General features: G+C 32.0%; 1 protein-coding gene across 1 annotated transcript; it reads left to right on the plus strand.

Moving 5' to 3' along the window:
* Positions 1–608: 608 nt before the first annotated feature.
* LOC143080827 (dehydrogenase/reductase SDR family member 1-like) lies at positions 609–9,983 on the plus strand. The gene is made up of 10 exons (XM_076256887.1): positions 609–710; positions 1,201–1,321; positions 1,787–1,849; positions 2,481–2,626; positions 3,608–3,687; positions 4,435–4,567; positions 7,447–7,602; positions 8,066–8,150; positions 8,687–8,767; positions 9,612–9,983. The coding sequence occupies exons 2-10, from the start codon at positions 1,210–1,212 to the stop codon at positions 9,746–9,748; spliced, it is 993 nt and encodes a 330-aa protein (XP_076113002.1). The 5' UTR covers positions 609–710; positions 1,201–1,209; the 3' UTR covers positions 9,749–9,983.
* Positions 9,984–17,709: the final 7,726 nt, after the last annotated feature.

Consider the following 17,709-nt stretch of genomic DNA (forward strand, 5'->3'; position numbering starts at 1 on the left):
TTTACTAATGTCAATACTCCTTGTTTGTATAATCGATTTACTAATGTCAATACTCCTTGTTTGTATAATCGATTTACTAATGTCAATAATCCTAGTTTATCTAATCGATTTACTAATGTCAATAATGCTAGTTTATCTAATCGATTTACTATAACATGTATAATGTCAATAATCTTAGTTTGTCTAATCGATTTACTAATGTCAATAATCTTAGTTTGTCTAATCGATTTACTAATGTCAATAATCTTAGTTTGTCTAATCGAGTTACTACTGTCAATAATTCTTGTTTTTATTATCGGCTAACTAATCTGCCTAACCCTTGCTTATTCTTTTAATTTGCTGGTTTGGAATAGTTGCTGTATTTTACAGCAAAGCAAAAATTGTAATTTATCAGAAAATATCAACTTTTTATGTTTTCGGTACTCAACTGTTTGAACGTGTTGAAGGGCTAGATAAACCTCGCTTTTCACAGTTTCTAAGCCTCATACAAGAATTTTGTTCTTAAATTGACCAACAATTGTATATGAATAATGTACTACAAAGTTTGGTGAATAATGATCAAAATTAATATGTAGGAAGATCCGCACTTTTATTATCACAGTTCTCGTGTTGTATTTATAAATGTTTCGAGGTCAAAATAAAGGACATTGGCGATAATATTTACATTCTTGATTATACATGTCAACTATCTAAAATTATCTGACACAGTGGTAAGTAAATAATACACTTATAAATTGTATAATATCAAGATTACCATTATACGCAAAAGTACGTTAAAAATGAATGTTTTTTTTTTCTGTCGAGAACTAGAGTATATATATATTATCACTGATTATCTCATGCATGTGTCAATTAACGCAGTTCATCACCATTGTGTACTTCTGTTCACAATACATGTAAGAGGGTTAGGTTTTAGTAAAATATTTTCTACATTCTTTAATTTTTATGCAAGTTTTTTACAATTTGGCTCCTTTATTAGTTTTGCCTAATATTATCTATTCTATAAACTATACTGTATTTGTTTTGCCCATCATTGTAAACTAAGTCCAAAAATTCATGACACTTATCACTGTTTCTATCATAAGAACAATTGATGCGGTTTGAGTTTATATCAAATGTTTACTTTTCCATACAAAAAAAACAACAACAAAAAAAACATAGAAAACAAACTATTTATATCCTTTTCTATAATATTTCCAGTTAAAGAAAATGTCAAAATCTCTGTCCGGAAAAGTGTGTTTGGTAACAGGGGCAACACGGGGAATCGGTAAAGGTATAGCATTACAACTAGGTCAAGCTGGTGGTACTGTATACATAACAGGTAAGTTTGATGTAATGCAAAACCATTATTTCTGCAAGCAGGAGAATTACATAGAGTCTTGCAAAAAAGAAAAGCCGAAAACAGCCTATCATTCAGATAATGTATACAAACCTCTTATAACTATATGTTTTTGTAGAAAGATACTTCATTGTTTTGAAGAATCTACCTGGTCGATACCAAGTTTTAATGAAAACTGTGACAGGTAATTTTTACTCCGATTAAAATGCAAACTTCAGTTACAAAATGATACACAAATTATCCTTAAAGCCGTACATTTTTTCTCAGAAGACGATGTTGCCTGATGAATATTTTTTTTCATGATGCTTTATAATAATCTTTATTAATTCTATATACGTGTATGTATTTCTACAAAATTCTTATAGTTTCCATCATACTGTCAAATAAAAAAGTTGTCATAACCAATCAAATACCATGTAATTTTTAATTCTTCTTATTATATTACAGGCAGGACACTGACTACAGATAAAAGTGATCCTATAGGAGGTTCATTGACAGACACTGCGAATGAGTTAAGTAAATTAACAATTAGCTAATTGTAATCACTAAGTTTATTGATGTTTTCTGTTTCTGACGTTAAATAAAAAACTTTTTAAAAATATATGAGAGCACATTTGGAACAATTGACACAGAAAAGCCTTACGAAACATAAGGACAAGCATGTAACTAACAATAGGTCATCATACTGTCTTTATCAAAGAACAACATGTAAGGTGCAATTTGCTGTATAGCTTGCTGCTGGGTGTGAGCCAAGCCTCCGTTTTGGAAGACCGTACGTACTATACCTGTAATTGTTAACTTTTTATACATGGTGACTTGGATGGAGAGTTAATTGTCTCATTGGCACCCATACCACATCTTCTTATCTATATTTATGCAACAGCATAACAAAATGTGAAATAATTCAAAAGGGAAATTTTTGCTTGCTATATTCACACTTAAACAAAGAACGAAAAACATATATGACGGGCAGCAACCGGATCAATAGTGTAAATAGCGTCTAGGATCCTACATTGAATTGTTTATTGTATACATAGTCTCTAAAAAAAGAAGTATTATATCAGTTGTTTACGGAAAAAAAGAGTCCATCGAATTGAGAAAATATTGAGACAATATTAATGTGTCACTTCCGTGAACTTATAGATTGAGAAAAGAGGAGGAACATGTATACCTGTACAGTGTGATCATTCTAAAGACAGTGATGTTGAGGAATTGTTTGATCGTATTTCGAAGGAACAAGATGGCAGACTAGATGTGTTGGTAAACAATGCATTCAATACTGCTCAGGTATGTTTAAAAAACTATGTGTTCTTAGATGCTTTTATCGTGGGATTTTGTCTGTTGCTTGGTCCGTTTCTGTGTGTGTTACATTGTAGTGTTGTGTCGTTGTTCTCCTCTTATATTTAATGCGTTTCCCTCAGTTTTAGTTTGTTACCCTGATTTTGTTTTTTGTCCATGGATTTATGAGTTTGAACATCGGTATACTACTGTTGCCTTTATTTAAAGTGTTGAGAACCCCATATACCCCAGTCGATGAAAACAAGATATTCTCATGACAAACAAGAATTGCAATGTAGAAGGGGATTTGATGATAATTTTGCGCAAATATGATAAACGCTCAATGTAAACAAACATTGATACTTTATACCCTATAACGCTGTAACCTTGCATTGCTTTCATACAGTTCCATTCTGCTTTAGTCATTGTTGGTTCGAACATTATTTCTAAAAACAAAAAATCGTATTGAAAAGTCGTGATTTCTAGACTTTCCATTTGCTTTTGATCATCCCTTGTTATTATTGATAAATTAATCTGACTCTGAGCAATTATCGTACTTTTTTCTTAACGACATTCTTCAGGTTCATAGGTTGGTTTTTTTTATGAATGCATATAGAAATGGAAAATTGCAGCTTCTTAATTTCCGGTGTCATGAATATTATATCGATTAATTAAAGAGAAAACAAGTTATGGTGAAAAATGTTCTGAATCAATATTCGTTTCTTTGTCTTACTCTAAATATAATTGATTGGTAAAATGACATAAAACATAACTTCATAATGAAATCTTAACAAGTAACTTACCATAAAATCACTAGTCGTGTAGAAGATAATACCTTGACCTCTAGATATCTTTTATATGTTTGTGTCGTTGACTCTTGATTCGTTTATATCAAATCCAACTATGCACGCGTCTTGTTCCTTTTATAAGCCGGTCAAATGTTTTGTTTGAAATGAATAATTGAAATAAACTCAATATAATATACTACAGGGTTTGAAAGAGAACATGGGACAGCCATTTTGGGAGCAACCTATTACAATGTGGGATGCTGTTAACAACGTTGGACTTAGGTGAGTTTACCAATAGTTATACACGCTGCCATATCTTCATTTTTATGATAAAGTCTATAAAATTGAGAATTGAAATGGGGAATGTGTCAAAGAGACAACAACCCGACCAAAGAGCTGACAACATGCAAAGGCCACCAATGAATCTTCAATGCAGCGAGAAACTCCCGCACCCGGAGGCGTGCTTCAGTTGGCCCCTAATCAAAAATGTATACTTGTTCAGTGATAATGGACGTCATTCTAAACTCCAAAATATACACAGAAAACTAAAAGTAAAAATAGTACATGACTACCAAAGGCCAGATGCTCCTGATGTGGGACGGACGGAAAAATGCGACGGGTTAAACATGCTTTGAGATCTCAAACCCCCCCCCTCCCCCTCATTGCAGCTCAATGTGGAAAAAAACAAAAACACAACAATACGCACAGAAAAACTCATTTACATTTTTTGTCTTTCGAGAAATTGAACAACTGTTTAGATATATTGTTAACTTTAAAATATCTGTGTTATTAAAGGCTTATAATTTACCTTGTGGCACATTGACATTTAGCTTTAACCGTTTATTTTGAGATTTGATGATTAAATCGAAAGCAGACACACGTTTTTTTGTAGCAGACACATGTTTTTTTGTAGCAAAAAGAGAAAATATGTTTTGAACAGGTGAAGAACATATTTTGCGTTTTCATCGTTACCTTATATATTAATAAGTCGATATGCGACGGTTGACCAAAGATTTTGTTTTTGTATAGGAATCACTATATATGCTCCGTGCATGCAGCGAAACTGATGACAGCCAGAAAGAAGGGTCTGATTGTTAATATATCGTCCATGGGAGGACTTCAGTACACGTTTAGTGTTCCATACGGTGTAGGTAAAGAGGCCGTGAGTATATTTCATTCTTTCATTTTTAACTCTATCAATAAGACGATGAACCCATTTTACCATTATGATTTTATTCGTCGTCAATCTGTTTGAATCACTATATACTTTGTAAGAGTTATCAAAGATATAACAAATGCGGATCTTGATAGTGTTAACATATAAGAGAAGAATGGACTAAGAAATACAGAATAAAGAAATTGTTTAAAAATTGTGAATTGAAGAAAAATATGTCGAGAAAAAAATATATTATGTGGCTAAGGGACCGTGCAATATTTATCAGGCAGGTAGGACCGGTGCAAATCATCGTAAGACAAACACATTTTTCATCCACTTCAGGCATAGGTTTACCACTTTTTTCACCTTTTTTGGCCATAGGACATGAAGATTTATTTTAACTATTGTAAGTAATCAAACACTTGTATTAACTTTATATCCAATTTATATACAATTTCTAAGATATAAGATAAAGGGAATAATTTAAATTCAGGAACAATAACCCTTAGACCAGACATATTAGCATATGCTGTGTTACTAATTATTATCTTAATAACAGTGCATGTTTATATTTCATATATACAATGTCACTTTATCTTTTTCTACTTTTCAAGAAAGAAATTATGACCTTTTTAAAGCAAAGGCAGACAAAGTTTTTGCCTTTGATACAGCCTTTTCTACCTTCTTATTAAATCATAGAATTCGACAGAAATAAACCAAACAACCAACCTGACATTCTGTAAGATCAATATAAAATTGAGATAGCTGTAGAGTATTATGAAATTCAAGTTGATTTGGAAACGTTATACCAATTTTTAAAAATGACTATCTGAACTTAGCCTTATTTGAAAATGTTATTTTTTTTAACCTATCGAATTAAATCCATAAATTTTACAGCAGTACACCAAACTCTCAAACAATCTAGCATTCTGTAAGATCAATATATAGCTATAGAGCAATATGAAAATCCAAGTTGATTTGAAAAAGTTATAATTTTTTTTAAAGCTGACTCTATATCTGAATTTAGCCTAAAACTGAAAATTTTAACATTTTTTTAACCTTTAGATTGAATCCATTAAAATTATAGCAAAACACCAAAATACCAAACAACCTGGTATTTTGTAAGATTAATATATATTTAATGAAATAGTTGAGTTCGATGATAATTAAAGTTGATTTGGAAACGTTATACCAATTTTTAAAATTTGACTATCCGAACTTAGCCTTAACTGAAAATTGAAGCTTGTTTTACCTATTAATTAAGATCAATATATAAATCAGATAGCTATAGAATAATATGAAAATCCGAGTTGATTTGAAAATGTTATAATATTTTTTTGAAGCTGACTATATGTCTGAATTTAGCCTAAAACTGAAAATTTTAGCATTTTTTTTATCCTATGAATTAAATCCAGAAAAATTACAACAATACACCAAACTACCAAACAATCTGGTATTCTGTAAGATCAATATATAAATGAGATAGCTGTAGAGTTATATGAAAATCAAAGTTGATTTGAAAAAGTTATAAACAAATTTAAACACGACGGGTGCCACATGTGGAGCAGGATCTGCTTACCCTTCCGGAGCACCTGAGATCACCCGTAGTTTTTTGTGAGTTCGTGTTACTTATTCTTTAGTTTTCTATGTTGTTACATGTGTACTATTGTTTGTTTGTCTTTTTTTCATTTTTAGCCATGGCGTTGTCAGTTTATTTTCGATTTATGAGTTTGACTGTCCCTCTGGTATCTTTCGTCCCTTTTTTAAAGGTGACTATCTGAATTTAGCCTAAACAAAATTTTAGCTTTGTTTGGCCTATTAATAAAATCCATAAATTTTACGGTAATACACCATTCTACCAAACAACCTGGTATTCTATAAGTATAATATACAATTGAGATTTCAATACAGTAATTTAAAAATCTAAGTGGATTTTAAAATTTAAAGAAATTTTTAAAAGTGACTACTAGTATCTGAAATTAGCCCGAACTGAAAATTCATCTTTTGTATCCTTTAATATAAAATATCCTTAAAATTGACAGAAATTAACCAAGTTACCAATTTGTCGAGACCATATTCAGATTATACCAAGATTATCAAGTCCTCAATCAGAATTATAAGGCAAAGATGAGACTAAAGAGTGTTGTTAAGATACCATTGATTCATATACAATCAGTGCTTGACCAGTCAAAATATGGTCTCTTCTGTATTCAGAATCTGTCAGAGCAGTTTGTAGTGTAATAGGACACAGACTTTTTTTCTGCATTCAAGTCAAAGGACATATAGTTTTTACAGCCCATATTAGTATAAGACATTCCTTTTTTATGCGATAAAAATATTTATCACCGGTCCTACCTGCCTGATAAATATTGCACCGTCCCTAAATATACAGAAAAAAGAATAATGCGTAAATGAATAAAAAATAGAACGAAAAATGATAGTTTTGGAATACAGAAATGACGACCCTCTATACCCGAAGACCTTCATGAATAACCAAAATGACGACCCTCTATACCCGCAGACCTTCATGGATAACCAAAATGACGACCTCTATACCCGCAGACCTTCGTGAATAACCAAAATGACGACCCTCTATACCCGCAGACCTTCATGGATAACCAAAATGACGACCCTCTATTCCCGCAGACCTTCCTGGATAACCAAAGTGCATCATCTTGCTATCAATTTACATGTTTCTCTTTTATGTTTTACCAAATTTGTAGAAAGTGGATTTAGATAAATAAAAATGTATAGATAAATAGATAAAGTCCATTCACAATTCGTTTCTATTTTAATGCATTCTCTTAAAGGTACCACGACCTGTAAGCATTAATATCTTGAGTAGAAGTTGCATCGTTATAGTGACAAAATGTGCATCTTTTTAGTTGGACAGAATGGCAGCAGATTGTGCTGTTGAATTGAGAGCTAGTAACGTTGCCTTCGTCAGTTTATGGCCTGGTGCGGTACGGACAGAATTCTTTACACATATGGTTAAAACACAAACAGCTGATGGATTTTTTAATGCGGGACGAGCTGAAAATGTAGGTACAGAATTACAATGCTGAATATCGTGTCACTCTAAAGGGAATGTTATATTTGAAGATTTCAATTACCATTATTTCAATTTTTCAAAATCTTTAAAAGTTTTTTGTATAAAAACTATTCACCAGCATGCAAGATAAAAATGTAGGTATACACATTATCATGATGTTTGAAATCAATTGAATATATAATGTTTCGGGGACTTTGTTTTCAGCTCATCAACATTAGATAATGTACCCTGTATTGGAATTTTTAATTTAAACTTTGTCTCTTCATTTGCAAATATTCTGTTTTAATTGGTCTTTTACAAAACTCTTTTTTTGTTAATGTGCCTTTTGTAAACTTTTATCCAGATGCAATCCCAAAACATGGGCACTATTCCCTTTAATTTTAATTCTTGCATGTATCAAAGGCTTAGTTTAAATAAACGTTGTATTAATAGAATTGTTTTCAATTGATTAGGAGCCCAAGCTTGACTGTTCTATAATCTATAGCATAGCACTAAGCACTGAGTATGAAGGAAAGGCAGTTGTAGCTTTAGCTACGGGTAAGTAACGTGTTTTATATTCTATGTTAATATACAATAAGAAAATCTTTTTCACAAAAAAGAACACTTCAAAATCATTTTTTTAAAACAGATATTCGCATGAACTATCGAAACAATGGCAAAAGGTTGGTGATTTAGAAAAAAGTGTTTCTCTTCGATTGCTTTATTGTGTACCTTACTTTGTCGTTGTATTTTATCTTCAAACGGATTATAAGCAATATGTGTCGAATGTCGAGTCATTCAAAACCTTTTACAAAATATCCTGCTATAGTCTATACCTTTAGCGACCAAAGTTTTCAACAGAAACAATATTCTTTCAGTTTTTCCCCTTTGAAATATCATACATTTCTATGTCAAGAATACAATGTTATATACTTTCAAATGCAATGATTAATTTGATTAGAATAAAAGTTTTATCTACAAAAATATAAACATGGTTATCAAAATGCATTGAACTGAGTTTCGTTAGGTACATCCAATAAAATGTACTTTAAAATTTAGTTCTTAGTTAAACCAAATTATCAAATTGTTTTCAGATTTGAACATAATGAAAAAATCGGGTAAAATCTTAATGACTGCAGACCTTGGATATGAATATGGATTTAAAGATGTAGATGGTAATTGTTATAATATCCATCCACTTAACAGTTTTTAAAATGAAATGGAATGGAATGTCCTGTTCTTATACGTATATTTTGCATCTGTTGTTGCTTTGCCTTACGACTTCTCCGCGCACGTCAGCAATCAGATATTGTTTTATCATGACTTATCGACCTGTTTTTTTTTTTTTTTTAATTTAGTACTTTATCTCAAAGAGAGACGAAAGATACCAGAGGAACAGTCAAGCTCATAAATCAAAAATAAATCTGACAACGCTATGGCTAGAAATGCAATTAAAAACAGACAAATAATAGTACGCAAGAAACAACATAGAAAAACTAAAGACTGAGCAACACGAACCCCACCAAAAACGGGGGGTACTCCGGAAGGATAAGCAGATCCTACTCTACTTGTGGCACCCGTCATATTGCTCGAGTTATTACAAATCAGATAAATAGTCTAATTCGGTAATTACTCCTTTTTCCTTTTCATTCAAGATCTTGTGTAACCGAAATTACAAAGAACAATAACGAAATATTTTCGTATCAGCACATGCATTCCTTCTCAACGAGACTCTAAAATAACTACTAAAACCAAATTAGAATGTTATCACCAAAGTATAGCTAAATAATTCCTGATTTTGTTGTGACTTTTTAAAAAGTTAAGATAAGAAATTTGTATTTTGATTCTGAAATTTAAAAAAAAAACCAATGAAGTTCGTATTTTATCGAGCTTTTGCCAAAATCTAAATATTACAATGCAAATGCAATAAGTATCTAAGCAGTATAAAAATATAGATTTGAATGTCTTATTTTTGAGAAGTATCATATTTTATTTATGTATATTACTTACTGTTTTTAGGAAGGGAACCGATGAATATTAGACAGCTGAGCACACTTATGCAAATGAACCCAAAGACAAGATGGCTGACTAATATAGTCCCAAACTTTATTTATCTTCCAAAATGGATGTTAGCTTTATCTGGAAACAAGTTTTAGTAGGCATCCTGCATTGCTCTTATGCTCGTGTCATGAACGAGTTTTTTTTATGTTTTGTTATTTACATTCATTTGCTAACTTTATTAGTACATAAACCGACAGATATTTTCCACAGCAAAGCAAAATATGCGGTACTGCAGGTTAAAGGATTTTAGCGATGTAAATATGCTGCCATATGTTGGGTTTAAATTTACTCATTAAACAACTGAACAATTAAAATGATACGAGCTTTAAACACTATTCAATGAATCTAAAAGTCAGCTGAGATGTCATAATTTACTATATATATGCTATTTTCAATTGAAATACATACAAGCTCCCTTAACAATACCCTGTTGATATTAATTGTATTATCTAAAACAATTTTTTTATATCGCATTTTTGCAGAAAATTATTGATATTAAATGAAATTATTAACACAATTTCAATTCAGTCATCAAACCTTATATCGGTGTAAACACATGACCAACCAGTTGTATCGTTTATATCTTAGGAGTCAGTACTTCGTAACTAACATGATTTATAAGAAACTTTTCTAAAATTGGCTTTGTAAATTTATAGTTTTTTTTAAGAAACTAAGGTGTAAACGTCTTCAGTCAAAGTTGACCTTAAATGGATTTGGCTATTGTTTTATGCCCTATTCAGTCATACAGCTCCTCAATTGTTACATTTCTTATACATTCTTGGCCTTAAAATAGTTGGCTTTGGGAGTTCCTGATGAAAGGAAATCTATAAAAGCGTCTCGGACGCATACAATGTATAAAATGTAGTTTTTAGTTTGTAAGATATTTAATATAAAGAGAAAATACCAAGGAGCATCACAAGATAAAACAATAAAGAAAATTTTACAAACGTAAATTATGTTCAAAGAAAAAAAAACGGAGACAAAAACAGCAAATATGGTGGTTTCTTTGCCGTATTATACACTGTAAAAGTATCCTTTTGGGATACTATACGGCGAATTTGTTCATAGTGAACAAATAAACAAAAAGGTAAAAAATACTACACAGAGGAACTAGTTGTCAAAGGTACTAGAATTATAATTTAGTACGCCAGACGCGCGTTTCATCTACACAAGACTCATCAGTGACGCTCATATCAAAATATTTATAAAGCAAAACAAGTACGAAGTTGAAGAGCATTGAGGATCCAAGATTCCAAAAAGTTGTGTCAAATACGGGTAAGGTAATTATCTATGCCTGGGATAAGAAAATACTTCGTTTTTCGAAATATTCAAAGTTTTGAAAAACAGGAAATTTATAAAAATGACCACATTGTTGATATTCATGTCAACACCGAAATGTTGACTACTGGGCTGGTGATACCCTCGGGGATGAAGTGATCAGTTTGCTTGAGTTTCTCATTGACACATATTTGTTGAATTTGGAGGTAAACTTTTTTTAACAAATTGTTGGTGTTCATATGGGAACGAACTTTGCACCCCTCCTTGCCACTTCTTATTTTTCTTATTTTCATAGGAGTCGGAGTTCCTTCAGACACTTGTCAAAAACGAAAGATCATAAAAAGCAAGATCACTTAATTTCACATTTACTTATATTAATGTTTTTTCCATCAACAATCAAAACTTTTATAATTGGGTTCCATTTATAAATCTTGAAGAACTAGAAATGGAAAATACAACAGACACGACTTCCTCCGCCTCACTTTAAGACTAACACTTCTAATTTGACACAGAAGGTAATCTTATAATTGTAAACCATCGTGTATTATTTATGAAGTTGATAACGAATATCTATCAACAAGGTCTTTGTATCTTCCGATGAACTTTTTAAGTAAAAGAATGATGCGTTCTTGACACCCCCTCGTTCATCAACTTTCTGCTCAAACATTGAAGACATTTTACAAAGTCTGTGTAGCAGCTGCAAGATCTTGTATACCGAATAAGTTGGGAAATATATATCGCATATGCAGGTGAAGTTGGTATTTTTCTACTAAGGCTGAGGGAAATTGATAATTTCAAAATTAAAATCGTCTCGTTTGTCATAGATTCTGGTATTGAAATGACCGTGTGTGTCTATTCGATTTATAAGCAAATTAATAAGGCAGATGAAGCTGTGTCTGTTGTTTCGTTGATGTCTTATTCTTGGGGATATATTTATGGCACCCAATCAGCAATGTTTGGAAATGCTAACGGAAATAACATCAATATATCTTAATGTGAAATTAAATCACCTGGCTTTTTTTATCTTCTTGTTTTCGACAAGTCTATGAAGGAACTCAAAGATATATCTTTAATTTTTAAAATGATGATGATTTTTTTTCTATTTGAAGCTGTCCTGGTTTATAATCACATCTGGCAAAAAACATGCAACTTCAAAAAATTGTGACTTGATATCTTGCAGCTTTCTAGCTGAGAATGCGGTTTGTAAGGGTAAACACAAGGCCAGGCGTTTCGTAATAAACGAAGGGCCAGATGAGCTTTTCTCATCAATTTCCTCTGAAACTAGTGGGCCGAATAAAACCAAACTTAGTCACAATCATCAATTGGGTATTTTGTTTACAAAATGTGTCCCTTGACCCGGCAGGCCAACAAATATGGCCGCCATGGCTAAAATAGAACATAGTGGTAAAATGTAGATTTTGGCTTAACTCTTTGAAACCAAAGCATTTAGAGCAAAGCTGACATGGTTTAAATCGGTTATTAGGTCAAGATTTATCTGTGCTGAAATTTTCAGATGAATCGCTGAACCCGTTGTGGGGTTGCTGCCCCTAAATTGGTAATTTTAAGGAAATTTTGCCGTTTTTGGTTATTATCTTGAATATTATTATAGATAGAGGTAAACTGTGAACAGCAATAATGTTCAGCAAAGTGAGATCTATAAATAAGACAAACATCATCAAAATGATCAATTGACCCCTTAAGGAGTTATTGCCCTTTATAGAAAATTTTTAACAATTTTTCGTAAATTTTTGTAATCTTTTACAAAAATTTTCTCCTCTGAAACTACTAAGGCAAATTTAACGAAACTTATCCACACTCATCATTATGTTATGAAGTTTTAAAAATGTGTCCGTTGATCCGGCCAGCCAACCAAGATGGCCGTCATGGCTAAAGATAGAACGTAGGATTAGAATATAGTTTTTGGCTTATAACTCTGAAACCAACTCATTTAGAGCAAATCTGACATGGGTTAAAATTGTTTATCAAGTCAAGATCTACTTGCTCTGAAATTGTCTGATGAATCGGACAACTGGTTGTTGGGTTACTACCCCTTAAGGTGATACCCAACACTTTCACTAAAATTAATTTGGCTCGTTTAATTTTCATAAAATTTTGTCAAAGTATTTACTTTGAGACTTTAATAAAAAATATACAAATTTTAAAATTTTTGAACCAACCGTTTTGTCAGAAAAAATACACTGGTTATATAGCAATTTGACAAACACCAATTTTGATCATTGAGAAGCTTAATATTCCTTTTACAACACAACGTAATTAAAACGTTTAGCTGACTTTACAGAGTTATCTCCCTGTAGTGTTAGGTACCACCTTAATGGTAATTTTAAGGAAATTTTGCCGTTTTTGGTTATTATCTTGAATATAATTATAAATAGAGATAAACTGTAAACAGCAATAATGTACATCAAAGTAAGATCTACAAATAAGTCAAATGAGCAAAATGGTCAGTTGACCCCTTCAGGAGTTATTGCCCTTTATAGTCAATTTTTACCAACTTTTCTTAAATTCTTATAATCTTTTACAAAAATCTTCTTTCCTAAAACTACTAAGATAAAATGTAACAAACTTGTCCACAATCACCATAAGAGTAACTAGTTTAGAAAAATGTGTCGGATGACCCTGCCTGCGAACCAAGATGGCAGACATGGCTAAGAATAGTACATAGGGTAAAATGCAGTTTTTGGTTTTTATTTCTGAAACTGAAGCATTTAAAGCAAATCTGATTGGTGGCAAAAATGGTCATCAGATTTAGAAATATCTGCCCTGAAATTTTCAGAAAAATCCCACAACCAGTTGTTGGGTTGCTGTCCCTGTTTTAGTAATTTTATGGAAAGTTTGCAGTTTTTTGTTATTATCTTAAATATTATTATAGTATATAATGATATCTTATACTATAAATTATGATTTTAACCTTATTTTACATGATTTCCAAAGCATCAGTAAATACAGGTGAGCGACACATGCTCATTAGAGCCTCTAGTTTGGAGTATCAATAAAGAGACGTTAATTGTTAAACTGTGCTTCTGATTTGAAGTTGGTACCATTATTGTTACTAGAACCAACATTTAAAGGTTTAGTAGTGTCTTATAAATAAAGGCAACAGTAGTATACCGCTGTTCAAACTCATAAATCCATGGACAAAAACAAAATCGGGGTAACAAACTAAAACTGAGGGAAACGCATAAATATAAGAGGAGAACAACGACACAACACTACAATGTTACTAACACACACAGAAACGGACCAAGCATCAGACAAAATCCCACGAGAATAACAAATATAACATCAAACCCAAATACATGAATTTGGGATAGACAAGTACCGTGACACGTCTTATCGCAATGTCAATTTACACTCAAAAATAAGAGAAAACAAACGACGCAACGTTAAATTGTAACACACACAGAAACGAACTATAATATAACAATGGCCATATTCCTGACTTGGTACAGGACATTTTTAAAGGAAAAAATGGTGGGTTGAACCTGGTTTTGTGGCATGCCAAACCTCGCACTTTAATGGCAATGTTAAATATAACATAGAAATGACAACATAATATTACAGGACTACAATACAAATAAATAGGAAAACGTATTAGACAAAGAAACACATGATTAATGAATAACAAAAAGCATCAGGTTTAAAATTTAATACGCCAAAAACGCGCCTACTCCACACAAGACTCACCAGTGACGCCCAGATATAAAAGATCGAAAGCGAAAAAAAGTACAAAGTTGTACAGCACTGAAGATCAAAAGTTGAAAAAGGTTGTGTCAAATACGGCTAAGTTTGTATGCTTGGGATAAGAACATCCTAATTATTTAGAACAATTAATGCTATTGCAAACAGTAAATTTTATCAAATGAATATAACAGATATACATAATGAAACTGAAGTATTAACTCATTACATAAAACAAACACGAATACATAATGAATGACCAACACAAAATAGACACACCCGACTCAGTCCAGGCCTCAACGCAGTAAATTATGAAAATGACGTCACATACGAAATGCATTAAAAAGTACGTCACATTCGACGGTGAAAAGGCATTAAAAATTACGTCACATACGACGGTGAAAAGGCATTAAAAATTACGTCACATATGAAAAACTATATCTCAAAAGTAAGATAGAATTGGGATTGATTAAAGATTAAAATAGAACTAAATACTGATATTGCATTTAAACACAATGCATATTGCAATACTTATTAATAGCAATTAACTATAATATATATATGTGCAGTTTGTTATGAATCCAACTTCAAACGTAAATTATCATACAGATTATGTTGACCAAAATTAAATCTAATAAATGACGGCGGTGATTAATTTTTGTTTCCATAACACATAAATATAATAGAAAAAACGTCAACACATTTGACAAAATCCGATGAGAATTACAAATATAACATTAAACATTTAAACTAAATACATGAGTTTGGGATAGACAAGTACCGTAACACGTCTTATAGTAATGCGAATTCACACTCAGCAAAACAGTCACAATCGGGAATAAGTCACGTTTGGTAATTAAAAGATTAGACGACATAATGACAAACCACAATCTACCATGTGGTAAAAATGTCCTTAGCTAGTTTGGTTAAACACACATCGTATGGATCCACCAATTCGTGATGGTGTCCATAAAATTTACGGAGTGTCAATTTTAATCTGTCCTCCTCATAACTTTGTTGGAGAAGTTTCTGCGTAAGTAGCACACTCCTGTATATGAAGTCCGTATAGTGTGAACAAGCACGTGAATAACGTATCAATTGTGATATGTAAACACCATACGAAGGGGCAGATGGTATGTTACTGCTGAGAAATGGGAAATTGATAATTGGGAAGTTGAAATCGTCCCGTTTGTCATAGATTTTCGTGTGAAGTCGTCCATCTACGTCAATATTGAGGAAAAGATCAAGGTATGAAGCAGTCCTTCTAGTATCAGTAGTATCCTTTATTTCAAGTTCACTGGGATATATGAGATGTAAGTATTGGCTGAAGTATGGGTTATTCAATGATAGAACATCATCAATATATCGGAAAGTAAAATTGAAGAATTTCGCAAGGTGCTTTTTCTTTTTGTCTTTTAGAAGGTTTTGAATGAATTCTGCTTCATACGAGTACAAAAACAAATCAGCCAGCAGGGTTGCACAATTAGTACCCATTGGAATACCGATTGTCTGTTGAAATATAAATCCTCCAAACTCAACAAATATATTGTCGATCAAAAAGTCCAGCATTTTGATAATATCATCTTCAGTATATTTTCTGGAAGATTCAGTGTGATTCTTCACAAAATATGAATTATTGTAACCCAAAACCAGAAATTTGTATCTACGATTCCCATTTTTATAGAAAAAGCTCTGTTTTATGAGATGGTGAAGTCGATCTTTCAACTGAGCATGGGGAATAGTAGTATATAGCGTAGAAAAATCAAAAGTTTATATGTTGCTGCAAAATTGCAAAGATTGTGATCGAAGGTTTAGCAGTAGATCTTTGGAATTTTTGAGAATCCACATCTGGTTAACACCACTGGTAGAATATATCTCCTCACAATATTTTTGAAGCCCATCTTTAACTGTAGAAAGAATAGTAGTCAGTACTTTAGAAAGATGTTTAGTCGAACATTTTGAAGAACCAGCTATGTATCGTTCTTTATATGGAGTTTTGTGTAATTTAGGTATCCAGTTTAATGAGGGAAAGTTTTCTTCGTTTTCTTTGATGTTGATACAAAAAGAAAGAAGGACAGATTTATGATTTTGTAAAATTTCGTCCTTGGTAAATGATGTTAAAGAATATGTAGGATTACCAGTAGTTTTATCAATTCCAAGCTCTGTAGTGAGACATTGCAAATAATGTTTTTTACATATGAAGACAATATTATTGGAGGCTTTATCTGCTGGAACAACGACATATTTCTCATGCAAAGAGGATAAAGCATCCACAACCTCCGGATTCTTGAAAGGGTTAGAAACTCTAGTACTCATATTACATCGTAGTTTATGTATGCGCCTCTGAATGCATGATCGAATAGCTTTGATCCATTCAGACAAAGTGTCCAGTTCTGGTTCATCTGGTTCGCGCTTTACCCATTTTCTTGCATAGTCCTCAACTGCATCCATCAGTAACTTGAAATTCTTTTTCCAGTTGATGGGCTGGGGAATTTTATATTTTGGTCCCTTGGCTAACAACTCTCTTAGTTGTTCATTGGTAACGATGCCAAGGTCACCAGTAATGATATGACCAGCTGGACTGTAATTGTATTGTGACGATGTACATGAGCAATCCGGAGGCTTGGATTTTGTATCTTTGAGGTTAAAAGCCTCTAAAACTCTCTTGTGGTTGAAAATCTTGGATGTAATAGACTTGGTGTAAGTATAAGAAATAACAGGTGTAGATAAATAAACTATATCTACAATAACATGAATAACAAGGTAGCGTTTGAAAGTTTCCTATTCTTTTTAATTGTTCATTTTTATCAGTTTTACAGATAACTTGTTTGGCAAATCAGTGTTTTCAAAGTACGATTATTGGCTAAACTACAAGCAAATCTTTTTGAGGTAAAATATTGAAATTGGTATTTTTTTTCTTTTACTTCATAAAACACAAGACCATGGAAAGAGAATGTCAATTGACATCAAATTAAAAAAAAAATCAAATTTATGGGGAAATTAATAAGAAAATGAATCTAGAATTAAACGTACATAATAAGAATATAGGTGTTATTTTATTTCTGACGGGTTGAACAGT

This window comes from Mytilus galloprovincialis, chromosome 6 (assembly GCF_965363235.1).
Source record: "Mytilus galloprovincialis chromosome 6, xbMytGall1.hap1.1, whole genome shotgun sequence".
Classification (NCBI taxonomy): domain Eukaryota; kingdom Metazoa; phylum Mollusca; class Bivalvia; order Mytilida; family Mytilidae; genus Mytilus; species Mytilus galloprovincialis.

Coding starts and splice junctions, on each gene's coding strand:
- LOC143080827 (XM_076256887.1), top strand. CDS start 1,210: ATGTCAAAATCTCTGTCCGGAAAAGTGTGTTTGGTAACAGGGGCAACA. Junction 3,688..4,434: donor GTTAACAACGTTGGACTTAG/GTGAGTTTACCA, acceptor GTTTTTGTATAG/GAATCACTATATATGCTCCG. Junction 8,151..8,686: donor AGTTGTAGCTTTAGCTACGG/GTAAGTAACGTG, acceptor AATTGTTTTCAG/ATTTGAACATAATGAAAAAA.